At 38.6% G+C, this 27,404-nt stretch overlaps 1 protein-coding gene and 1 pseudogene across 3 annotated transcripts; both read left to right on the top strand.

The window, feature by feature from the left end:
* Positions 1 to 10,015: 10,015 nt before the first annotated feature.
* LOC109237217 lies at positions 10,016 to 11,303 on the top strand (annotated as a pseudogene).
* Positions 11,304 to 19,113: 7,810 nt separating this feature from the next.
* On the top strand, positions 19,114 to 26,812 carry LOC109237221 (ribonuclease 3-like protein 3). 3 transcript variants are annotated; one of them, XR_002069613.1, is made up of 4 exons: positions 19,116 to 19,646; positions 21,577 to 21,723; positions 22,856 to 23,043; positions 23,137 to 26,412. XR_002069613.1 is itself a non-coding variant. In XM_019403494.1 (3 exons), the coding sequence occupies exons 1-3, from the start codon at positions 19,236 to 19,238 to the stop codon at positions 26,716 to 26,718; spliced, it is 858 nt and encodes a 285-aa protein (XP_019259039.1). In that variant the 5' UTR covers positions 19,114 to 19,235; the 3' UTR covers positions 26,719 to 26,812. The 3 variants fall into 3 exon arrangements, 2 of the variants coding, with proteins under 2 accessions (XP_019259039.1, XP_019259041.1); XM_019403494.1 differs by lacking the exons at positions 22,856 to 23,043; positions 23,137 to 26,412 and adding an exon at positions 26,419 to 26,812 and having other exon boundaries at positions 19,114 to 19,646; XM_019403496.1 differs by having other exon boundaries at positions 22,856 to 26,412.
* The last annotated feature ends 592 nt before the right edge of the window (positions 26,813 to 27,404 follow it).

Below are 27,404 nucleotides of genomic sequence, written 5' to 3'. Positions count from 1 at the left end.
GATCATGCTCCACACAATATTCCAGCCCTTGAAGAATAGCCTTAGATTCAGCTATCACATTGGTTGTCACCCCCAAGTCTACCGCCCTAGCATACACCACATCACCTTCATCATTCCTCACACTAAAGCCTAGGGAACTAGGACCAGGATTGCCCTTTGAGGCTCCATCAGTGTTGCATTTATACCAACCATGTAAAGGAAGCTGCTATGTTACTCTTGTAGTGATCAATATAGGTTTGTATCCTTCCCAATATTGAATCATGTCCGGCCAGAACAATGGAATATTAGGAAGCCAAGCATACCTCACCCTTGCCAAATAATGTAATGTCCTATTGACTTCGTGAATCACCCTATTTGTGGACACTAATCCTCCATGTTTGCTTGCATTTCTCCTCTTCCAAAGCTCCCAAGTGATGATAGCTGGAACTGGCTGAAACAGTGGCTTCAGCTTGGGACAGCATTATGCATTCCACCAATGCCGTATGACTTGCTTCAGTTGAATCAAAGACACAGTGATTCCAGCAGCTCCCATGAACAAGTTCCACACCTTAGATGCAGTAGGACTTGTAAGAAAGATATGCTCTATAGGCTCCTCTTGAGGTTGCTGACAGCACCAACACCTTGACATTACCATTTGACCATGCCTCCTACACATATCATCAGTGTGTCACGACTCGGATTTCCCCAGCCTCGGGAGTCGTAATGGCGCCTACTAATGAGAGCTAGGCAAGCCAAATTTATTTACTTGTTCATTGATAATCTAACCCATTTTAACAATTTACGACCATAATACAAAAACAACGAAATCCAATAATAAGCGGATGTCTTAACATTTTATAAAACTGAATAAAATGCGGAAAGTTCAACAAAATCCTCTACCCAAGACTGGTGTCACTATACTCAAGAACTGCTAAGAATACTACATACAAACGTTTGAAAGAGAATATAAGTTGTTTGTCTCGATTACAATGAGATAACAGATGAAAATAAAGGATAGAGGAGACGTCGGGCCTGCGGACGCCTGCAAGTCTACCTCGGGTCTCGCTGAAATGAAGCCTGCTCTCACACTACTGTTGTTGCTGCTCGATACCTAGACCTATGCAAAATAGCATAGAGTGTAGTATCAGCACAACCGACCCCATGTGCTGGTAAGTGTCTAGCCTAACCCCGGCGAAGTAGTGATGAGGCTACACTGGACTATCACACAAACCTGTGCAATTATATATATACAGCAAAATCGAAATACAAGACATGTAAAACAATATGGGAGGGGAACCATGCTCTGGGGAGATAACAGTTTCAAGTATAAATTGACTAATACAAAGGAAAGGCACAACACATACAACAATAAGGAACGGAGATCAACAAGTGCACGGCATCACCCTTCGTGCTTTTACTCTCATCCTCACCAAGCAATAATATAAACAAACATGCGCGGCATCACCCTTCGTGCTTTTACTCTCATCCTCACCAAGCAATAATATAAACAAACATGCACGGCATCACCCTTCGTGCTTTTACTCTCATTCCTCACATATAATCAATAGAATAGGCACGTAATGGCACATCGTGCGGCACGGCATCACCCTTCGTGCTTTACTCTCTTTTCCTCACAATAAGCAAACAATGCACGGCATCACCCTTCGTGCTTTACACTCTTTCCTCACGAGAAACAAACAATGCATGGCATCACCCTTCGTGCTTTAACACTCTTCCTCACCCAATCAACAATCACAAACGAGGGCAAGGGAATAATAAAACAATAATGAACATCCCGATAAGGGTACACAAACAAACAATTTAAAAACCCGGCAAGGGTTCAACATCAATAACCAACAACGTCCCGGCAAGGGAATAAATCATTAACTCTTCACTTTCTTTCACTTTCATCTCATAGTTCACGTTATCACTTGAGCCGATGCTCCAATGAGTTACTTATCTCATATACCTTCACAATTTGTATTTCAACCCAAGCAAATTCTCCACGAAGTTCAAAGATCACAATTTCTTTCACAAAATCTTTACAACATATAGAAGTCATCAATTTAGCATGGAAGGCAGAACAACAACCAAACTATTCGGAAAATAAGGACTCACGGTCATGCTAGACACCAATGTATAGATACTCGTCACCATGCCTATACTTCGTACTCGACAATTAACAAGTTACAATTAAGACTCAACTCCTATTCCCTCAAGCTAGGGTTAAACCAAACACTTACCTCAACTTCCACGGCCAAATCAATCCACAACAACCGCTAAAGGCAAGAACTGATCCCACGAATCTCCAAAGTCAATAACACAAGCTCGGAGCATATCCTCCAAAATCTGAATAGTCCGCTCGGACTGCAGTCCGTCTGGGGATGAAATGCTGTGCTCAACTCAACCCGTGTGCCCAACTCTCGCTGAACTGCTCCCCAGAAGCGCGAGGTAAACTGCGTACCCCGGTCCGAAATGATCGATACCGGCACACCATGAAGGCGAACAATCTCCCGGATATAGATCTCAGCTAACCTCTCGGATGAATAAGAGACTGCCACAGGAATGAAATGCACTGACTTGGTCAGCCTATCAACAATGACCCAAACTGCATCGAACTTCTTTCGGGTCAATGGAAGTCCAGTAACGAAGTCCATAGTGATCCTCTCCCACTTCCACTCGGGAAGCTCAATCCTCCGAAATAAACCACCAGGCCTCTGATGCTCATACTTAACCTGCTGACAATTCAAACACCGCACCACATATGCCACAATATCCTTCTTCATTCTACGCCACTAATAATGCTGCCGCAAATCCTGATACATCTTCGCGGCTCCCGGATGAATAGAGTACCTGGAACTATGGGCCTCTTCTAAAATCAACTCTCGAAGCCCATCCACATTAGGCACACAAACTCGCCCCTGCAATCTCAAAACTCCATCCGCATCTAAGGTAAACTTCTTGGCACCTCCTCGCTGCACCGTGTCTCTAAGGACACATAAATGGGGATCATCAAACTGCCGATCACGAATACGCTCCAATAATGAAAAACGAGCGACCATGCAAGCTAATACTCGGCTAGGCTCAAAAATATCCAGCCTCACAAATCGATTGGCCAAAGCCCAAACATCCAAAGCAAGCGGCCTCTAACTGACCGGAATATAAGCCAGACTTCCCATACTGGCTGGCTTCCTACTCAAAGCATCGGCCACCACATTGGCCTTCCCCGGATGATATAAAATGGTGACATCATAATCCTTCAACAATTCTAACCATCTCTTCTGCCTCAAATTCAACTCCTTTTGCTTGAACAAGTACTGAAGACTCTTGTGATCTATGAACACCTCACACGCCACGCCATACAAATAATGCCTCCAAATCTTTAATGCGTGAACTATGGCTGCCAACTCTAAATCATGCACTGGATAGTTCTTCTCATGAATCTTCAACTGCCTCGAAGCATAGGTAATGACCTTGCCATCCTGCATCAACACTGCACCAAGCCCAATACGGGAAGCATCACAATAAACTGTATAGGGCCTTGAGCCTGTGGGCAAAACCAACACCGGTGCCGTAGTCAGAGCTGTCTTGAGCTTCTGAAAGCTCGCCTCACACTTATCTGACCATCTGAACTGGGCACCCTTCTGGGTCAATCTGGTCATCGGGGCTGCAATAGATGAAAATCCCTCTACAAACCGTCTGTAGTAGCCTGCCAACCCCAAGAAACTCCGAATCTCTGTAGCTGATGCTGGTCTAGGCCAGTTCTTGACTGCCTCTATCTTCTTTGGGTCCACCTGAATACCTTCAGCTGATACAACATGACCCAGAAATGCAACTGAACTAAACCAGAATTCACACTTCGAGAACTTCGCATATAACTGACTATCCCTCTGAGTCTGAAGAACCACTCTAAGGTGTTGCTCGTGCTCCTCCTGGCTGCGGGAGTATATCAAAATATCATCAATAAAGACTATCACGAACAAGTCCAAATAAGGCCTGAACACTCGGTTCGTCAAGTCCATGAAAGCTGCTGGGGCATTTGTCAACCCAAATGACATAACCAAGAACTCATAATGCCCATACCGAGTGCAAAAAGCTGTCTTAGGGACATCGGATGCCCTAATCCTCAACTGATGGTAACCAGATCGCAAGTCAATCTTGGAAAATACCCTGGCACCCTGAAGCTGGTCGAACAAATCATCAATCCTCGGTAGTGGATACTTATTCTTGACCGTTACTTTGTTCAATTGCCGATAATCAATACACATCCTCATTGACCCATCCTTCTTCTTGACAAATAATACCGGCGCACCCCAAGGAGACACACCGGGTCTAATGAAACCCTTCTCAAGCAAATCCTGCAACTGCTCTTTTAACTCCTTCAACTCCGGAGGGGTGCGCCGGTATTTATTTCGTAACTTTTGTATTATTGCCGATAATTGTTAAAAGGAATTATGTTATTAATGGAAAGGTAATTAAAATTGGCTTGCCTAGCTCTCATTAGTAGGCGCCATCACGACTCCCGAGGGTGGGAAATCCGGGTCGTGACACAGTGGCTATCTTCTGCCTCCACAATCTCCACATGAAAAATGATATCTTGAATGGCAAACCTTTTATCCATATTAGCTTGTACTCTTGATTAGGATCTGCCCTATGCCTTAGAATTTGCCAAGCACTACTAATACTAAACTTTCCTGATGAGGTTAGCATCCAATATGGTTTATCCCAGTACTCCTCACTGCCTTCATAATGCACATTGGATCTAATATGTTCAGCAATCTCTTCATTGAAAGTCTGGTCTAGCAGCTGATCATCCCATGCTCCGCCATGCCTCAATTCTGCCACTTCCTGGAGATCTTCATTGATAGGAAAGTCTTCAGGAAGTACATGATAAAGTGCACCCAATCCAGTCCAATTTTCGTGCCAAATATTAGTTGTTCCACTCTTCAATTGCCATAAGATCTCATGTTCAACTTCTTCCCTAGCATTCAACATTTGTCTCCAAACATGAGACCCTTCCCTAAACTGCACCACTGTAGGTAGCTCCTTTTTGCAATTTATTCCACACAAACAATGCCCTTTAAACATCATGTAAGGACCTAAAACCTAGACCCCCTTCTTCTTTAGGAAGGCAAAGATTTTGCCAAGAAGCCCAATGTCTGCTCCTCCCTTCTTCCTTTGTTCTCCAAAAGAACCTAGCAAAGATCTTACGTAGATGCTCCAGGATGTTGTTTGGTGGATTAAGGACTGATAACATGTGAACTGCATACTTTGCAACACACTCGAGATGAGTGTTGCTTTTCCTCCAAATGATAATAGCTTCCCTTTCCATGAATGCAATTTAGCCTTCACCTTCTTGATAATATCCTCATAATACTCCTTCCTTCTTCTAATGTAGAAAACGGGACACCCTAGATATGTGAAGGGGAATTTACCTCTTGCAAATCCAGTAATAGCTCCAACTGCCTGAAATAATCCATTAACAACCTTTGAATGCATGTAGTAAGAACTCTTATCTTTGTTGATCATCTGGCCTGATATCCTCTCATAGCTTCCCAATACTGCCATAATCTTGCTCAAAGAGGGAGGATGAACAGATGTAAAGATTATAGCATCATCAACATATGCTAAGTGGTTTAAAGGATCAGACCACTTAGGCATTCTAAATCCCACAAATGACTTGTCTTCAAAGAGCTTATTCAAAGACCTGGAAAGTACCTCAGCATATGAACAAGGGTGGAGATAGAGGATCCCCTTGCTTCACACCCCTTGTTGACTTGAAGAACCCTGAAGCCTGCACATTCACAAACACTAAATACCAATAATTTGACACCAAATTCCACACCATGTTGATGAAGTGTTAAGAGAATCCCATCTTCCTCAGCACATGCAATAAGTACTTCCATGAAACCCTGTCATAAGCCTTAGCCATATCAAGCTTGATCACCACATTAGCTGGCTTTCCCCTTAGCCTTATATCAGTCACAATTTCTTGGGTCAGTAAGATGTTCTCAAATGTGCTCCCACCCTTCACAAATTCGGATTGGTTTGGAGATATCAGAGAATGTAGAAATCCCTCCAATCTATCATGTAACACCCTAGACAAGACTTTCTTAATAAAGTTGCTCAAGCTAATAGGTCTTAAGTCAGAAAAGGTCTCCACTATAGGTTTCTTTGGCAGCAACACTAGATTGGTATGAGTAATGGATTTAGGCAATGCAGCTCCTCCATAAAAATGTAGAACCATGTTGTGTATGTCAGCACCAATAACATCCCAGCATGATTGATAAAACAGGCCAGTGAATCCATCAGGTCCACTAGCACTCTCCCCACTAAGCTCAAAAACTGCAGACCTAACTTCTTCAAGTGTTGGCATTCACTAAGCTCCAAGTTCTGATCTATAGTGACCATGGAAGGTATATTATTGAGCAAAGAAAAGTCAGAAGCATCACCTTCACTTGTGAACTGTTTTTGATAGAAGTTCACTGCAGGTGTAGCCAATTGCTCCTGATCTTCAATCCATATCCCACTGCCATTCTTGATCCTCTTCAGTTGCAATTTCTTTCTTTTTCCATTGACATGATTGTGAAAGAAACTTGTATTCCTATCTCCTTCAGCAAACCAAGTCATCCCAGCTTTTTGCTTCCAATACTAGTCCTCAATACTCAAGTATTTCTTCAATTCAGATTGAGCCTTTTGAAGCACAATCATATTCTCAATTGTAGGTTCTTCTTCAAACAACATCTCCTTCACCCTAATAATGTCCTCCAAAATAGCCAGCTGATTGAAGATATCACCAAATGTTTCCTAACTCCATCTTAAAAGTGTTGCCTTCACCCTCTTGAGCTTCTGCTTGAACATAAAAAAAGGATCCCTTATGAAATCAGCTTCCCAATTCTATCTCATCACATCCATAAATGTAGCATGCTTTGTCCAAAAGTTGAAGAACCTGAAAGGCTTGACAAAATTAGTAGTCTACTCCCCACATGTCATTAGTAGTGGTGCATGATCTGATCCGGTTCTGATTAGATGTTCAACTTCAATAGTTGGCAGCATATTCTGCAATGGAAAATTCGCAAAGATCCTATCCAATCTTTTGAATATACACTCAGCACTGGGTCTCCCATTCCACCATGTAAATGGAATTCCCTTGTACCCTTGCTCAAACAAACCACAAGAATTTACACAAAATGCAAAATCCTCATATTCAGGAGGGTGGACTGGAAGTCCCCCTATCTTCTCATCTTCATGCAATACCACATTGAAATCCCCTTCTACCAACCATGGCAATTCCATATCACTTGCTAGGTAATACAGGTGATCTCGTAATTCCAACCGCTCCACTGCTGAACATATTGCATAAACAAAAGTCATCATCATGTGCTGCCCCAAGTCATGGTGAAACACTTTCACAGTCACCTATTGCTCAGTATCCTCCACTAATTCCCATTCCACCACTGCATCAAAGAACAACCATATTTGCCCATTAATATTTGCATAAGCGGTCTCCATATTCAACCTCCTTCTATATCTATCGATGAATCCCTTCTTTTGAAAAGGCTACATCAATGCAACTACACAAAAACTATGCTCCCTATTCATATTGATCACCCTAGGAAAGGCCTGCTGTGTATTCACAGACCTTATGTTCTATATTAATATTTTGATCATCATTTAGATAGGGAAGCTGCCCTCATGGGCAAAATTCTTGAAGGTTGTTGTGGCTCTTTATTCTGATTCTTCTTTGTTCTCTTACCTCCTTTAGAACTAGTTGTAGGTGATAAATCCCCTTCCCTAGAGACTTGTTTGAAGTTATCTGCAGTTGATTCATCACCTCCTTCATCCTCTATTGGATTTTGTCTCAATAAGTCTTCATCAATTGGTGCCACATTGTGTGTAACTAAATCATGTAAATGTTGTAGAAGAGTCTTCAGTGGCACATTAAGATGCAGCTCTATAATTTAATCAGTGTCTGATTCCATAGGCACTTCCTCTATTTCCCAGATGCTCTTGGTACAATTGCCTGCTCATCAGCCTTTTCCTTGCTATTCTCCATAGAAGAAGCAGCATTCTGCATCATTTTGAATTGTTGCTCGTAGACACTGCCTAGCCCAGGAATTACTGCAGCAGTCAACTCAGAAATGTTTGTTTTATTTATATCACCGCCCTTTTCATTGCCTGTGTTTTGGTCTAACCCCACTGTATCATCCCTAACCTTCACATTTTCATCTCCATCAAGTTTGTTCTCCAATGCATACACCAGAACACCATATACATAGGCCAAAATCTCTCTGATTGCACCAGAGATAGGGTTTATTGTAGCTACCTCACCAGGTGAACCTGGCGCCAGGCCTGGCGTCGCCAACCTAACGCCTGGGGTACCTGGCTTTAGGCCTGCACTACTAAAAATTTGGGCTGTGGCAACGATTTTAATGGCAACGGATCTGTAACCGTTGCTATAGATGGTATATTGCAACGGTTCCAACCGTTGAGTAAGGTTATTGGTACTATCGGCACAATTTAGCACCTAAACCGTTGCATTAGTCTAAAAACCGTTACAATAGATGTCCCTACGGCAATGGTTTAGATGACCGTGACAATAAGTCTATCTATGGTAACGATTACATGCAATTTTTTATTTATTGCAACGGTTATGAATTCCCTCTATTTTTTTCCCCAAAATTTGGACGACACCCGCTAAAACGAGACACACTCTAATTAATTTTCTTTTATTTTTTATATTTAATAAAATAAGAGTATAAACCTACTACATCTGATATACTACACTCAAACGCCACTCGCAACTCTCTCTCTCTCTCCCAAAAAGCCTTACTCATTACCGGAGATTACGAGGAGAAGACGGCACCGGCTGCGTCAACGCTGGAAAATCTCCTTAAGGCTAATACTGATCTTGCTAATCCGCTAGGGTTTCTGAAAATGGTGTTCGAGTTCATTGGTAGAGAATCAAATATGCTCATGTGGTGAAAGATAAGTTGAAAACTAATCGAAGAACCCTCGTCTTTGTTGTTCGACATATTAATTTTCTCTTCCTTGAAGTTGTGAGTATTTTATGATGAAGCTTTGAATCTATCTTAAGAAATTCTTTTAGGATTATTTTTGGTACTATAATTCATTCCCTTTTTGCAATCGATTTTATGAGGAAAATATAAAATTGCATCCTAATTTCATCCTAGTTTCTACTGTGAAGGTAGCACGATTTTCGTCTTCGAAGCAGAATAGTAGCAGGTTTTGTGGTCTTCTTTTCAAGGCAGAATATCCCCTAGGTATAAAATTTTCTTTTTTATTGCTGAATGTGTTAAGAATAATTGAGTTCTTATTGTGTTAATTAGCATTATTGATGGTTATCTTGTTCATTCTGAAGTGTCCTTTCATCTGCGCTAATTTCTGGAATATGGGATTGTTGTTACGGTCGATGTTGAATTGCTTAACCGTGAGTTCTATTTCTAAGATAATTTTATGTGATTAACTCTTTCTATTAACTCTTGCTTTAGCTCGAGGATATTCCAATCCGTTGGATTTGTATAGTCTTTGATCCAATAATAGTGTGATGAGCTAAATTTAGACTATCAGAATATTGGGGATATCAGAATAATAAATAATTTAACAAAAGAGAAAATTAAAAGAAATGTTGTCTTTGTTAATCAAAATTGTTGTCTTTGTTATCTTATACACGTACGTAGTGCTATATTTTGACTGAATACTACATAGTTTCAAGATTGGTATGCAGCTAATTTACCTTCACCATTGACTTAATTTTTTCTTTTTCTGTTGTTAGCTTTCTGAATACCAATATGATTCTTCTTTTTTACAAATATTTATATGATTGCTTTGGTCTTTTGTGACTGAACAATTGGAAAGAGTTCTGCATATATGTGGAATAAGCTTTCAGCTTCTGTCTTTGAGTAATTTTATGTCAAATTCTTTGTTGTACTCATCTGCAATAATAATGGAATTAGGATTCATTTTCTAGGCAGTTGGTTGATATGTAATATTTAGAGAATATGTTACAGAGATGGTCGATGCGATGAAGAATGTTGCAAATATGGATGTTGAATTGACAGTGGAAGAGAGGAATTTGTTTTCTGTTGGTTATAAGAATGTGGTTGGAGCTAGGAGAGCATCGTGGAGGATCTTGTCTTCCATCGAGCAGAAGGAAGAGTCTAGAGAAATGAGCAGAACGCGAAGCGGATTAAGGAGTACCAGCAAAATGTGGAGTCAGAGCTCACCGACATTTGCAATAATATCATGACCGTTATTGATGAGCATCTTATTCCATCATGTACTTCTGGAGAATCAACTGTGTTTTACTACAAAATGTGAGGCCTTGTATTATATAGTTTGTTTTGAGTCAGAAATGTTGAGTTTGGTGTTTAGAAAGTTCAGAACTTCATAGGTTGTTCATTTTTTTTTAGCTCATTTTATCTTTTGGTGCAGGAAAGGGGATTATTATCGATACCTTGCAGAGTTCAAAATTGTGAATGACAAGAAAGAGGTTTCTGATCTGTCTTTAAAAGCATATCAAGTATTCAGTTACTTAAGCATGTAAGAAGAAAATTACACTGTTTTTATAAAGAAGAATACAATGATACATATTGTCTGTTGACTGTGATCTTCCTCTTATTTCTTGGTTGATTCCTTTTTAGTGAGTGCCAGCATCCTTGTTGTTGTTGTTTATTTGAAACTGTCTAAATATTCATTCTAATTGAAGATCGAGTTCTTTACGCAAAAGAGAAGATTTCAAAAGGTTGATTCGGTGGAGTGGGAAAAGTCGGAGATTTCGAATTGGAAGGATAGTTTTTTTTAACTGTATTGCTTATGTTGTATTAAAGAAAGGTTCGATCTTTCGCTTTCTTTAGTTTTTGACAAATTTACTTATATTTATGTATGTATGTTTACCTGTTTTCTCACAATTCTCCTGCATGCAGAAGTATTTATATTGAAACCATTTTGTTAGTGTTAAATACATTCGTGGGCAATACCATCTGCCTTTGATTCTAGTACTTAAAAGTTGAACTATCTTCAGCTAGATTGTTCAATGACTTTAACCTTTTCTCAAGGAGCTTACAACTAGCTATAAGTGGGTAAAATAATTGTTATTGGCTGCATCTGATCCTCTCGAATTAGGACGACATTCAGCTAGGATATTAATGACTTTAACCTGTTGGTATGGATCTTAGACTATGAGTTGGTAAGAAATGCAAAAGGACTATTTAGGATGTCCTTCACATTTGACAAGATGGTGAGCTGTATTTTTCTTATTGATTCTGCTATGCTGCTGTGTCCTGCGACTTCAGGTGATTTGAACAGCTGGAGTTTGGAAGTACTTTCAGTTAGAGAAGAAAAAGCATAGGAAAAAATAAACTGTATAAAAGGGGGGGGGGAGAGTGGAAAGTCGTGGGATGTGAATGTTTGCTGATGTTTCTCTCCTTATAACCAAATGAGAACCGGTAAAAGATAGTAATTGACTGGGGGTAGGGGTGGGGTGGGATGGATATGTAAGAATAAGTTAATAGTTTCCTACATTTTTTCAAGCTTAGCTGAAGATTACCCAGTTCTTGAGGGATCTCTCCTTCAAGTAAATTTTCGACGCAGTATCCGTTTACTAGCCATTTGTTGTTGTATAAATTGGAGAGGAAGGAATAGCATATAGCTGACCGGTTTCATGTCTGACATTCCCATATACATTATCACAATCAAATCTCTCATTCTTTTCAAAGTAGTTTGCTTTTATTGTGAATCATGTGTTGCACTATACATTTTTCTGATAGAATCTGTTTATAAATATGAGATATTATTACGTGAAGCATCTTGCAGTATCTATTTGTTTGTCTTGATTTCTGAAATAAATAGAGTATGAAATATTTAGTAGTATTGTATGCCCATTTCCTTATGTTATTTTATTTAGTACTCGCAACATGTTTTTCATCTCAGTTGATTAGAATCTGTTTTCATCAGGGCATGCCACCTGGCCAAGCAGGCTTTTGATTGGAAATGTGCATTGTTGTTGTAGGATCATCAGGTACTTGACTTGGCTCACCAAAGTGATTTTTATCTGTTGCAGTCCCAAGTCGAGCAGCTAAGTCCTTTGCACTTTTCTGCTAATTTACATTGCATGTAACTCTTGTTTTTCATCAACTGATTGTGTCTCATCCTCCCTATGTTGCTCCTTATTTTTAGCCTCATTCACATCATGCTCACCCTCATTGACCAATGCATCAAAAGAGTTCGAGACTACAATAATTGTTGATGGATGAATCTGATTTTGAATAACTGGAGTTTGCTTCTTGATAGGTGATTTACTCACCACTGTCCAATTACTGCTCTTTGTATCAGCTTTGTGTGGTGTAGTAGCAACTTGCCTTTTAGTATTAAGTACCTTCTCGTCCACATGCATTACTGCCTTCTTGAGACTTTTTTGTTGCTTCATCAACCAGCTTATCACCTGCTATTTCCATAGATCTTTGATTCATTCTTTTGGCATTCAAGTAGTCCCTAGCATCACCTTGCAACTTCTCAAGATTTGTGATGTTACATTGCCGGACGCCGGAGTTGTGGCTCTTGTATGTCCATTATTTTCTTTTTCTTTTTTGATCAATTTATTTAGTCTAGGCATTCCAGATGAAAGGTAATGACTTTATTTATCCTCTTTTGTAGGTGGAATAGATCAAGAAATAGAAGATGAAGGCAATGAAGATCTAGACCTTACTTAAGATGAATTTTGAATTGCTATAGATGAATGTTCTAGGAATCTTTTGTTGTCAACATTTTGAAACTTACTATCTTAAAATGTATTAAACTTATGCACTTGGGGTAGAACATTTACTTTTATGGATATTATTAGCCTGTTGGACGAGTTATATTATTAATAATTTCATTTTGTGAGTTATTTAAATTTTAGTGTTATTATAATATATATATATATATATATAGAGGAGCTATATTTCTGTTTTATATGAACTGTTACAATAGCCTACCATAACCGTTGCAATAGGACACAAATGACGTTCCATTAGAATGTAAACCGTTCCAATAGATCCAGTAAACCGTTTCAAAATTCCCTCTAAGCCGGTCCAATAGGTATTTAAAACCGTAGCGATACAAAAACAACCTTTACAATAGCTTAAAGAGACCGTTGTTATATCCATAAATAACCGTAACAATAGCTTACGAAAGTGTTGCATTAGATAATATGGCAACGGTTATGAACCGTTGCATACACATTATAGTAACGGTTTTAAACCGTCCCAATTGGAAGGATTAATCGTTCCAATAGAGAAAAGGAAAACCGTTGCGATAGACATCTCTATAGCAACGGATATGAAAACCGTTCCAAGAACCGTTCCTATAGCTCTATTGGCACGCGAGCGGATGTGACGGTCTGTAAACCGTTCCAATATCGCTACGGCAACGGTTTATCAGCCTACTAGAACGATTTTCCATGCGTTACCATAGACCAATTTTTCAGTAGTGCTGGAATCGCTAGCCTAATGCCTGGGGAGCCTGGCTTTAGGCCTGGCATCGCCAGCCTATCGCCAGGTTGGCTGCTGTCCCTCACCTTGTCTCATGCTATCTTTGTTTCATCCTGCTGATCATCCTCAACCTCTACTGCATCACTCCATAAGACCTTTGTAGAGTTTACCTCATCAAGATCTTCCAGCTGCCCAGAATCTGCAAATATTTGAGATGGAATATCTTGACGTGATTGGTTTGTAGTCACATAGAGTTGCCTTATCTCCTCTTTTCTAGTTCCAAACCTTCTATAAACCCAGTCGATTGTGGATTCCTTATTAGCCCTTTCATCAGTACTTTGATCACTAGGAACAATAGAATTAGCCTTACCTAAGTTCCCATTATGCTGATCTTCCAACGCTTTCTTAACTGCTTCCTTCTTCACACGCTTAAGTTCCTGTTGATTACCTTCTCCAGCTGGTTTAGTAATAGCATCTTTCCCAACCATAACCCCAGAAGCCTTAGGATTAGGGCTTGACACTCCGGTATTGCCTTCCTTTTCCTTCAATTGGCCCTTCTTGGATTGCTTTTCCCCATATTCCTTCTTCTTACCATTGCTATGATCCTCACCTTTGCCTTTTGTAATTTGTAGAGTAGGTTGATGAACTTCCTCAACCTCTAGTGCATTAAACTTGTTCTTGGTTGCTACTTCCTCAAGTTTGGCCTTCCCTTTACCCTTGTCAGCTTCATTTACTTGTTTGTTATCAACAATGTGACCCCTATTATCCCGTTGGTATTTATTCTTCCTTGCTTGCATCCATTCCTGCTTGGCATGATTAGTAGCAGGCTTATCAACCACATTTCTACTTGACAGAACCTTTGTTGAATTTGCAGTTGTATCAATTGCTTCAGTACTCACCACAACTGTCTTCTCCTTGCCTTGATCCTCAACATCTTCATCAAATCTCTTGTGTAATTCAGGATGAATAACCCAGCATTCTGCCTCACTATGCCCTTGTTTCTTGCAAGGCTTGCAATATTTTGGCATATAATCATTTTTAATCCTAATCCATTTAAACTCTTCTGGCCCAGATTAATCAGCTTCTTCCACAATCTTAATACGATGAGGGAACTTACCTAACAAGTTAACTTCCATCTTCACCTTAGCACAACTAGGTCTAGTCCCATTTTGAGTTGCTAAGTCTACATGTAATGGATTACCAACTGCACGAGCTAATGAAAATACACATTCCTTACCAAAGAAATTTGGAGGAAGTTCTGGAAAGCTAATCCAAGCTATTACAATTAGAGTCTCTTCATCAGGTATCCACCAATGATTCCATTTTGTACAACGCATCTGCCACATGTCTGATTGAGCCTTTAAATAAAAAGCTGGCTTTGACAGAAGATGAACATAATCCTTCAATAATGACAGCCTAATCAACACATGATTATCTTCAATCAAATCAACTGAATAATGACCCTTAATCTCACATTGAATTGGAATCACTTTACGTAATTCACCAATAACAGGCTTCCCATACGAAAATTTTCCAAGAATTTCAAGTTGAAGCCCTTGTTGTATGATGGATTGCTTCACTTCTTATTTCTTCCACTTCACAACTGGTTCTCCATGAAGGAACTCAACAGGTTTCAATGGTAGCGTAGCTAGGGTTTGCATGGGGGCATTAATAGCAGTAGCTTTTAAAAGTTTTGAATAACTCATGGGTTGGGGATGGTTGTTGTGGTCGTGTATGGCTGGGCGATGGTAGAGGGAGGTTGGGGAGGCAGCGCAGCCACTGGGGTGGCTGGCCGCCGGCCGTGGAGGCCATAGAATGGCAGTCTCCGATGAGGGCCAAGAGATCGCCCAAAATCGCCTGTGGGAGGAGAGAGAACAGAGCTCCAGCCGTTTTTTTGGGTTTTTGTGGTTTAGATTTTTTTTAAAGCAAATATCATTATCTAGGATATTGGTGGACAAGTGTGGGTCGTTTTTTATATTTTTTTGTCTTTTGTATAGGGATTATGGGAACTAACAGTATTATCATAATTAGAAAGATGTTTTAAATTAATATTATCAGAAGATGAAGGGTTAATAGCTAGGGCTTCTGATAAGTTTCCTGTAATCATTAGATTAGGCGTGTGAATAGTAGGGCCATTAGGGTTAATGGAAGTATTAGCTAGTTTTGTCATTTCAAGGTCTTCTAGATAATCATGCGTGTTGATATTTTTATTATTTTTTAATAAGGAGTTTTTTTGAAGTGAGTTATTTTCTAAAACAGTGTGCTCTTCACTCACTGTAGAGAAGCGATTTTTTTTATCAAGACTAGTTAACTTACTCTCCATTGTTGAATTGGTGGTTTTTGCCAATCGAGAATTACTCTGTATAGAAGACACGGATAAAAATTTGAGCTTTTGAGTATGGATATACTTACCTGTCGTAGCATTAAAAATTTTGACATTTATACCTGCATCCACATTGGTCTCTTTGTCTTCCTTTGAGATTTTCTTCTGCACCTTTCTTGGTTTTTGAAAGGATACTGTGTGCCAGCCTTCCTCATTCCTTGATTTTTCCTGGTGTTCTTCTACTGCCTCCTCATCATTCTTCGTTGTTTGGACTGTTGGTATTCCAGCTGTAGGGCAGTGGTGTATGGTGTGCCCTAATAAACCGCATAGCTTGCATAGAATTTTATCCCCTTCGTATTCGATTACTTGCTTGTACTCTTCAATTTGTATTGATTTTGCTACCGTAGGTAATTCCACACAAAGTCGTGCATAACGGCCTCTTAAGGTTGAGGAGGTGCAAGCATCTATTTTAAGGAGTCTACCAATTGAGTTCCCAATTTTTTTTAAGGATAATTCCATCATAAAATTCTGTAGATAAGTTTGGTAGATGAATCCAAACAACCGTGTGAATTTGTTTGGCCTCAAATGCTACAAAATTTGGCTCCCACCTTTAAAGAAAATGGCCAAAGATAAACCACAAACCATTGAGATCATGCTTTCTTAATTTTGAAATTTCGCAATGACGTAATCTGATCCTAAATCAATTAGGAGGAAGTTTCAGACACCTTCCACAGATCTTGAACTTTTTTCCTTAGGATTTGATGTAGGATTCTTTTCCCTTGTAACTTTATTATGATGGAGTGTTTCCAACGCATGTACATCCGATTTTTATCTTCTTATGAAAGAAATATTTTTTTTCTTCAGTGGCTGTTTCATCGGGTATAGGGATATATAAGGTGTTAATTATGGGTGTGGTGAGATCAGTAATATCTATCCCTTCCCCTCCCCTAATTAATTTATCATTAAGTGAGGCTTGTGAATTACTAGATAATTGGACAGTGCATTCGCTGGTAATATCCGATGGTTTGGGTGGAATTAGTGCCGTTTCTGCATCCGTATCCATATTAGGTGAGGGATATTTGGAGGTGGAAGTGGTTTAGAAGTTTTGAACAAGTTATGTGTTCATGGGTTAAATTTGATAGCCAAGTTACATACATTTTCCTTCTGCACTTCTCTTCTAGTTATTTTTTTTTTCTTTTCTAGGCCACCTAAAGAAGGGGAGAAAAAAAAATCAAGTGCAATAAAATCAATCATATTTGCTTGTCTCTTCGGTTTCTGGACGGATTCAAAGATAATGTAAGTTTTCCATTTTAAAACGTCAATACTCTCAAAACGTCACCCTCTCAAATACTCTGAATCTAAACTATATATAATATTACGTTTATGTTTGTTTCTTTTTTATTTTATTTTTTGGGCCGGAAGTATTCTATGAATAGTGGTGGAGAAAGAGGAAATAGAATAAAGTAAGATTGAATTAATTAACTCAATGTAATATAGGATAGGTTGAAAAAAGATGTATATATACCGAGATGCAACTTCATCTAACGAGTATATACCGAGATGCAACTTCATCTAACGAGAGATGTCTATCTATATCTTTTCCATATCTAAATCATGAGCTAAGAGGATAAAATATAAACTATTATGGGAGAAGATGCTTAATTTTTTAAAGCATAATAGAAAGATGAAAATGATTTTCACTTCTCTTTTTTCTCGTCAGACATGTTGAATATGTTATTTATTGTACCTATAGTGAAATGAATATTCTTTTGCACTAGAATGACTAACAGCATAATTTTTTGAATCCACAAATAAATTATTGAAGATCTTCTTCCTCGAAGCAAAGAAATCTAGCCAGCTTTTATTTTAATTTTTAACCAAACTTCATACAGTCAAACCTCTCTATAACATCCTTTTTTGTTCCGAATATTTTTAGATGTCATAGCAAAGTGCTGTTATAGAGAACATATATTATAACACAACATAAAAATTGGTTCCAACAAAGCTTGGCTTTTATAAAGAAGTATTGTTATATATGAATGCTGTTATAGAGAAGTCTGACTGTATATGGTCAAGCTACAAATTGAGACCATTTATTGATTTGTCAATAACAAATTATTAATAAATGCGTAATTATCGACATATGCATGTATATCCGTAGAAAGGTAGAAACTAAGCAGTATACTATAGCAACTCAATAAACGAAATAGAAAATTTAACCCAAATAAACGTCTACCTAATTTTTTAAATAAAAAATAGCGGTGTATGTATAAAATATGTACTCTTTTCGTTCCAATTTATGTGAACCTGTTTGACTGGTCAGAGAGTAAGAAAAAATAAGATTTTTGGAATTTGTGATCCTAAACAAGTCAAAAAGGGCCCCAGAGTATTTGTGTGGTTATAAAAGCTTCTCATTAAGGATAGAATTGTAAGTTTAAGCTAAATTGTTACCAAATTTAGAAAGGGGTCATTCTTCCTGTAACAGACCAAATAATAGGTTCACATAAACTGGAACGGAAGGAGTAAAATTTATGCATAATATGTATATAACTATACTTAATCAATGTATAATTTATGTATATCAGCTAGAAAAAAGTAAACAGTGAATCTGGGTGGCTATTTGTATAACAAGGAAATACTGTAACAAATAAGAAGATTATATTATTATATATTATAAGTCTTTAATTATGTAATAGGCCCCTCTCTAAATTGTAATAATTAATTAACATATATACTAACTTGTTTGACTTGGTCACTTGACCATAATAAAATAATATAATTTAATATAATATCGGGTGCTCATAAAGAGCCCGTTTGGATGGCTTGTTGTAAGTGACTTTTAAGCCAAAAGCCATAAGTTAGGAATTCTACCTTTTAGCTTTTGACTTATTTTTGTCATTGTAGCTTAAAAACAAGTGTTTTTTTTACTTTGCTTATTTTGACTTAAAAGCATTTAAAATAAGTCAATCCAAACGGGCTCAAATTTGTTACCCTCTAGCCACATCATCGTTGGAATCATGGGCAAAGCCATACTTTGCTTAGGGTGGTCAATGACCACCCTTTGTCGGAAAATTATAGATTTTAGAGATACATAACATATATTGAACACCTTTTGCCGGAATATTTTTTTTTTTACTTATTTAAAGTTTGAATACCCTTCACGAAATACTTGGCTTTGCCACCGGTTGGAATCACATTGTATTTTCCTAAAATAGAAAACCTAGGGCGTCATTCTACACGCTATCAACATCTTCTTGCTAGCTGTATTAGCTATTTTGTCAACGTCGTTTTTTTAAAGAGAAAATTCCCTGTTCTGAACAATAGTTGATACCTATTTCATCGTGCCGACTACTAGGCCATTCTCACCTTAAATAAATAAAACATTGTAATATTGTATACAAACCATCTTCTGAAAACCTTCCCTCTTTGTGGAAAAAAAAACCATGGAAGAGAAATTAGAACAAGTCCCACTATGTTCATTATTCCAAGAGTTTCATATATCAAAGAAAGACGAAACTGCCAATCTCCTTGAGTCATGGGAGAGATATGTGGATGAAGTACAAGAGATCATAGGGTACAAATTCGAGAATCTTAGTTTGCTACATCAAGCTTTTACTCATTCTTCTTTCCAAGAAAACTGCTGTGAGTCATACGAAAGGCTTGAATACGTGGGCGACTCGGTGCTAAATTTGCTAATAGCAAAAGAGCATTACTTTCTTCACCCTGATTTGCCTCCGGGGAAGTTGACACGGCTGCGAGCCGCCAACGTTGATACAGAAAAACTCGCTAGAGTTGCCGTCAAATACGACTTTCATAAGTATTTACGGCACAAGAAACCTCTACTTAAGGGACAAGTAAGTGCTGTTTTTATTATTATTTTGTTTTATGAGTCCAAGATTTATTCTTTTTACTTGTTATCCCAATATAGTGATACTTCTCGTTTATCGAGGGTTAAATTTACTGTGTATTTAAATATTTAAGTTTTAAATTTTAGAAATAAAATTTATACATCTGAAAACTACATAAAATATACTATAAGTTACCGTAATTAACAATTCAAAATATTTTAAAGGCATAACAATGTAGATAAGGTATTTAATAATATAATTTTTTATTTTTTCCAGTGAAATAAGGATTTCCCTTACAAAACTTTGAATTTTGCAAAAAAAAAAAAAATTTATTATTAAAATTATAGACTTTAAGGATGAATATATTTTTTACTTCAACTTCCTCATATTGTGAATTTTAGGAAATATATAAAGAGGGAAGAGTAAAAAAAAAGAATGAAAATGGAAAAAAGGAAAGGATAAAAATGAGAGAAAAAGGTGGAATCTGATTTGAATAGACCGGTAAAAGGAAAAAGTAATCAAATGAGTAATCGCTTGACGAAGTCCGACGAGATTAATGGGTAAACGATTGACGAAGTCCGACGAAATTTGTTAATTTGACTTGTTTTCAGAAAATTGATCAATGTTTATGGACTATAGAATGAAAATTGTATATGTGGGTTAGGCGGGCGAAAAGTATTTTCTCTAACTGTATTTTCATGTAAATTTCCCTAATAAATTTCAGTCAAAGAGATACTCTTTTGACCCTAGAAATCCTAACACCTAATAGTATTTTCTTTTCATCATACTCCACCCCATCAAAAGGATCATAGTTTTTCCACTTACCCTGCGGCGTGACTTGGAGTCTCAATCTTTTACTTAGTGATGAAAATATAGATCTGCTTGTTCTTTTTATTTGTTGTTTCAAAATTTTGAAAAAAAAAAATAGAAGAGAGACAAAAGTATGAATGAAAATTGAAAACTGAGGTTGCGCATGTGAGTAGTAGACCTATTACTTAATGATAATTCTTTAAGAAATTGCCTACCAATATCTGTTATTTTTAAAAAAATGTTTTGAATTGCATTTATTATTTGTGACTGATCAAAAGGTAACTCTTTATTATGGTGGAGAGAAGAGCAGATTGGATAAGGAAGTAACGAGAAAAAGAATATTATAGCTGTACATTGTTCAGTTACATTTTCTACCAATGAGTTACCTAATTAACGTATTATTTGGTGTTAATCTTATAAATTGATTTTAGGTTGTGAATAAACTTTGCTATAGACGGAGGGTTTCTTTTTGGTATTAGTTTCCATGAAGTCTTTAATACTAAATGCCATAGGTAACAAAAATCTTGGTTTATTTGATCCATAGGCCGAAAATGGTGGAAATCTTTTATATTCTAATTCTTGATGGGGTCTAAACTTTAATGACCTTCTAGAGAAACCGGAAGTCCATGAGGAAAATATGTATTATCTCAGAGTCTCAAGAATCATAAAGATAAAGTATTTGTCAGAACTAATAGAAAAAACTAGGTACGTACAAATGAATTAAAAACTTGCCCATTGTTTCACTTTCAGTAGTAGCTGGTTGGATTAAATTTTAATGACCTCAAACGTGTTTAATTCCAATGGCGCATGCATTTTCCCCATCCATTTTTAGTAAACTAAGTTTAAGTACGTGCTTTTAATCTTGAACTGCTATAGAGCGAAAACCTTTCTGGATGACTTTATGACTGGTGAGAAACATAATAACTTCTGCCATCTGTAGCAGTGTCTTCATGACAGAAATACTGGCTCTGACTCTATCATTTGTACCATTGCACTACCTACTGTTTTACGCTTTCTCAATATATATGTATATATAGCTAAAAAAGTATGTAAACATATTGCTGCTGAACCAGTACATCCATCACTGGTTGATATAATATTCCTTACGAGTTTACTATTTCCACAGGTGGAAGAATTCAGAGATGCAACTTTAGAGTATCCTTTGCATTCAACAGGCCTTATTGATCCCCCAAAGGTGCTAGCTGACATAGTTGAATCCCTCATTGGTGCCATTTATATTGATTGCAATTTCTCCATGGATACAACTTGGCAGGTGCTTTGTTACTTCACTTTGAATGTTTACATTTATTTGGGTATTAACAGTATAGCTAGGGGTGATGTAGTATTACGAAAGCGGATGTACATGTCCGTACTTACTTGACTTTATATTACTTGCATACATACATACATATTGTTATGTGCTCCTTTCTAAGGTGTCTCGGAAGGACAATGTAAGGCAAAGCAACCGACTTCTGTGTGATTACTTTGCGCCAACCAAAGGCCCCCTCTGTGCGCTAGACTAGACTGTCAGTGTGGTGCGAAAAAGCCAATGTCAAGATCATAATTTTTAACGAGAGAATTGAATGAAAGCTTGCTTGTATTTATAGAGAACAATGATTACGAGAAAGCCAACGTGGTGCCGGGAGGAGGAAACATCATCATAGAGACTTGATTGCTTGTAAACGACTATACCTCCCTTATATATGTCTTAAAAATAAAAACCTAATTTACAGGAGTAGACATAAATAAGCTAGAATATTATAATAAAAACACAAGTAAAACTAATCTATATTTACATGAAAAGGGACCTAGACTTATACAAAGGAAAAACTGGTCCAATGTGCGACACTTGTAGGGGTAGTGGCCTTGTCAATAGCATCAATCAGTATGCGTTGCGCGAGGGGCACGGGCGTACGGGCGTTGGCAGCGGGCATATACTTGTAGGCACTGGCTGCGGGCAGACATTGAGGGTGTTGTCTCCTAACGGGCACTTGTGGGTATTACCTGCCACTTGGCACGGGCGCAGGCGCGGGCTACTGGTGGGGCAACATAGGCACAAACATACTTCTGGTTTGACGCAGCCAAGACCACGGGGTCGTCCATGACACTCGATGCTAGGAGGTTTACTAGGGCCAAGGGGTCATGAGGCAAGGCTGGAAAGCAGCCCATGGCATTCTCGCCCATCTAATTTAGCGACATCCCTGACGCCTTCCTCGCAAGATAGTCATCGATCAAGTCCTTGAGGGCTTTGGGGTTTATCAACCTTTCGTATGTGTTCTCCTGGGCATCACATCCTCTCCATTTCACTAGGAACTCCTGATGATTTTTTCGTGAGGCATGAATTATCTGGTTGTCAAGTATAGCTTCAACAATTTCTTCTCGGCTGATTTGCTTTATCGGACCAGGTATGGTGAGCTGGTTTCTTGAGGGAGCATCTTTGTCTTCCTAATAAGGTTTTAGCAAACTAACATGGAAAACATGATGGATCTTCCACCAAGTTGGGAAATCAATATGGTATTCCACCTTCTTAATGCGCCCCACAATGAAGAGATGTCCAATGTATTTTTGCAATAGGCGAGATCCCTGCAAACAGGTATCGCTTTGAGATTTTCACCATCACTTTGTCCCAACTTGATATTCCACGAAGCGGCAGTTCTGATTAACATGCTTCTTTATTCGCTTCTAGGCCTTCTCAAGATATCTCCACTTTATCTCAAGGTTCTGCTTCCATTGCTTCGAGAACCTGACAGCTCTAGGAGATTTTGACACATTTGGGACATCTGCTACGGGAGGAGTGGTTGCTGCCCGATAACAATTTCAAATGCTTTCTTGTTGATACTCGAGCTCTTTTGGGCATTGAAATACAATTGAGGAACATCCAAGAGCTTCACCCAATTCTTCTGCGAGCCAGTAACAAAGTGCCGATAGTACTCCTCCAGCATGCCATTGAACCGTTCTGTCTGGCCGTCAAATTGGGGATGAAAACTCAAATTGTGGCTCAACTTGGACCCGAGACAGTTGAAGAGCTTGGTCCAAAAGTTTCTAATAAAGCGAGAATCGCGATCACTAACAATCCAATATTTGGCAATAAGAGTAAAGAAGAGTCGAGCTGTCTCTTCAGAAGATACATACTTTGGGGCCGCAATAAAAGTAGCATATTTAGAAAATCGATCGACCATGACAAGAATAGTGGTGAGATCTATGACCTTGGGCAAGTTGGTATTGAAATCTTACGAGACACTCTTCCTAAGGCCTCTTCGGGACATGTAAGGACTCCAGAAGCTCGCTTTGGTCAAGCGGTCAGTCTTGTCTTAATGACACACCAAGAAAGTCCTCACATATTTAACAACATCATTTTCCATATGGGGCCAATAATAAGCACGACGCAGTAGTTCCATGGTCCATTCCTCTCTAAGATGCCGCCCCCTCCCAAGAGTATCGTGACACTCCTTCAGGAGGGTTTTCCATAGATCACCTCCCTTAAGAACATAGAGGCGGTTCCCTTTTGCTCTAAGAAACCCATCCTCCATGTAGAACTGTCCAGTCTTGCCATGATCCACAAAACTGATCAAATACTAGGTAGTAAGGTCTTTTCTAAGTAGCTCACGTATCTGATCCTTTATAGTGGTAGACACTTCACTTCCTTGATGGTGGCGAGTAGGCACACCGATGCTAAGTTTGCTCTCCAACTTAGTGAATCAGGAACTTGGTTGGTCTTCCCGCTTTGTACTCCAAATTACAGTTAAACTCGATGAGAAGTTCCTACCATCTAGCCATCTAGTCTGTCGTTGTTCAGCTTTGGCTAGGTCATAAACTAACTGACAACCATGTTGTCCATCTTCACAATGAACAGGGTCCCCAACAAGTACTGTCTCTATAGGCAGAGATAATGGATGACAACCATTAACTCTTTCTCGTGTGCGACATGGCGTCGCTCAACATCCTTCAGATATCAACTTTCGTAACCATCGAGATAGCCATTGTGCAGCAAAACTCCGCCTAGGGCGTAAATATGAAGCATCAGTCTGTACTTCAAAGGACTGATTAAATCAAGAAGGGACAGTACCAGACTGCTGGACGTAGCCATTTTCAAAGCATCAGAGGCCTGCTGCTGCTTGGGAGACCATTTCCAAGACATGGCCTTCTTTAAGAGCTCTGTCAACGGCACATCAATATATGAGGGAGTAGTTCCTCATGAATCGGCGATAGAAGTTGCATACGCCAAGGAACACCCTCAGGGCATGGATATCCTTGGGTGGCAGCTAGTCTATGATAGCCTGGACCTTCTACTGGTCCATCTTGATCCGCCCCTCCTCAATGATATGACGAAGAAAATCAATCTACTTTTGGACAAAGGAGCATTTAGAAAGCTTCACATATAACTTATTCTCCCTTAGTCGAGCTAGGGCCATCAACAAATAATCAAGGTGCTCCGACAATGCCTTGCTATATACCACAATATCATCCAGGTAGACTACCACAAACTCCTCTATATATTTCCGAAAGGCTTGGTTCATCAAGATTCAAAACATTGCCAGAGCATTCATCAAGCCAAACGGCATGACCAAGAAGTCAAATGACACATACCATATCACACAGGTCATTTTGTGTTCATCACCCTCGGCAATCCTCACTTGCCAATATTCTATCTTCAGATCAATCTTGGTAAACACAGTTGCGCCCCCCAATCTGTCAATCATGTCCTCCATCAGCGGGGTATGGTACTTATTCTTCACCGTAATCTTGTTAAGGACCCGATACTCAACGCAAAACCTTAGGGTACTATCATGTTTCTTCTAGAACAACACTGGCGAACCATAAGGAGACTTTGATTGCACAATAATTCCTGAATCAAGCATTTCCGCCAACTTCTCTGAAGCTCAGCGAGCTCGGGTTGTGACATTCTATATGCGCACGGGGAGGAAGCTTCGCACCTGACACTGATTCAATATCGTGATCCATAGTCCTCCTTGGCGGCAAACGCTTTGGCAGTTCCTGCGGCATCACATTTTCATATTCCACAAGAGCTTCTTCACGGTCGCACGGATAGGACCGAAAGAGCGCTTGACATCCTCAGCACAAAGGGAGGCCAGAAATGTGGGCTCCTGGTTCTTGACTCCCTTCTTTCAGGTGCAAGGCAGAAATGTACCCGTCGGGCATCCTTCCCAATATTATTGGAATAATGCAAGGCTTGACCCCATTTGCTCAAACACATGTACACACATATTCAGGCGTTATTAAAGTCATCGCTTAATGCGACAAAGTGATGTGAAGCATGGGGTTACTGCTTATTGCCTAAAGTCATACACTATAAGTAAATCATACACTTTTTAAAGAAATACAACAACAATAACAAACCCAGTATAATCCCACAGGTGGGGTCTGGGGAGGGTACTGTGTACGCAGACCTTACCCCTATCTGGAGAGGTAGAGAGGCTGTTTCCGATAGATCCCCGGAAAGCGTCAATTCTTCGAGCTCAACTTTGAGGGGTCAACATTATTTTATATCATATTAAGATACTTGACTGGGTTGCTCAAGTGGTGAGCACCCTTCACTTCCAATCAATATTGTGAGTTCAGAGTCACCCCAAGAGCAAGGTGGGCAGCTCTTGCATGGGGAGAATAGAAAAAACATTATTTTAGTTAAGATACTTGAACTAGTTATCTTAATTGCAGTGTAATTATTAAAAGTACTGAATTCATATATGTTTGGCATTTTTAAGTTTCTCGTAAATTGTCCATTCACTTCAAAGAAGCATGTTGCCTTTTACTTCTCACATTTGCCTTCAATCCATATGGATTTCGTCACTCTTTTGCACCAATACTAGTACACTGTATATACGAAGTTCAAATCTACGGTCACAAAATAGTAAGTAGATGTTGTGACTACACTGTTTGTTAACTTTAAATATTAGATATGCCTATGTGTGGAGAAGAAAGCCCTATTAACAAGCTATAGTTTGGACAGGTTACAGAAAGTTTGTTGCAGCCTCTGATCACTCCAGCAAATCTGGAAACTCATCCAGTTACAAATTTCTATGAGGTTTGTCAGAAAAGTGGATGGAGAGTTGAACTTGTTGATAAATGGGAAGAAACAGGAGAAATTGAAGTTTTTGTTGATGGAAAATTTGTGGGAAAGGGAAAATTTAGTGGCAAAAAATTAATTGCCTTAAATAGGGCTGCACATAATGCATATTGCCAAATTGTCAAAACCTTGAGCGTGGAAGCTACTTGTGATAATAGTGCTTGTAATGAAATACAAAACTAATGTATGCTAATCGCATATATATATATATATATATATATATATATATATATATATCACCTCATTAAGAAAGTGTGCACTGTCTCTATGTTATGTATCCATAATGCTTATTTATTTACTTATTATTTGTGTGCTTATTCTTTTCTCTATTACAACTAAAATTAACTATCATCGCATACTAATAAATTTCTCATGTTAAAATGACCCCCATAACGAAACTCTGGCAGATGTATTTTCTATTGGGAAAGTTGTATATATTTGATTATACAAATCTGAAGAGAAAATATTTGGTTTGGAGATTCTATGAAACTAATTAGTGCCGATAGATACCGTGAGCTGGCTGATACATTCAGATGCATATAATTACACACTAATTTCAAATGAGATTAAAATTGCTGTCAATATAGCAATTCATATATGATTGCTCATGTTTACCAACGTTGCATCAATGTATTAGTAATTATATAATTGATTATGTATCCAATTTAACAACTAATGGGCCACTTTCTATGCTATGGCAAGACTAGCCTGGAGTTGGATTACGAAACAAGAGCACATTGCTTAAAAACTACCTAATAACTTGTTAGCGTTAAAATTTAGTCGTAGTGATGAAATGTTGAATACGGTGCGCGTATTGAACCCACTGTGGTTGTTCTCCAGTTGCAATTGCCGCAAGTTCCGTAAATTAC

This window comes from Nicotiana attenuata, unplaced genomic scaffold (genome assembly GCF_001879085.1).
Source record: "Nicotiana attenuata strain UT unplaced genomic scaffold, NIATTr2, whole genome shotgun sequence".
Lineage (NCBI taxonomy): Eukaryota > Viridiplantae > Streptophyta > Magnoliopsida > Solanales > Solanaceae > Nicotiana > Nicotiana attenuata.
This window is presented reverse-complemented; position numbering and strand designations above follow the sequence as displayed.

Coding starts and splice junctions, on each gene's coding strand:
- LOC109237221 (XM_019403494.1), top strand. CDS start 19,236: ATGGAAGAGAAATTAGAACAAGTCCCACTATGTTCATTATTCCAAGAG. Junction 19,647..21,576: donor AACCTCTACTTAAGGGACAA/GTAAGTGCTGTT, acceptor CTATTTCCACAG/GTGGAAGAATTCAGAGATGC. Junction 21,724..26,418: donor CCATGGATACAACTTGGCAG/GTGCTTTGTTAC, acceptor TAGTTTGGACAG/GTTACAGAAAGTTTGTTGCA.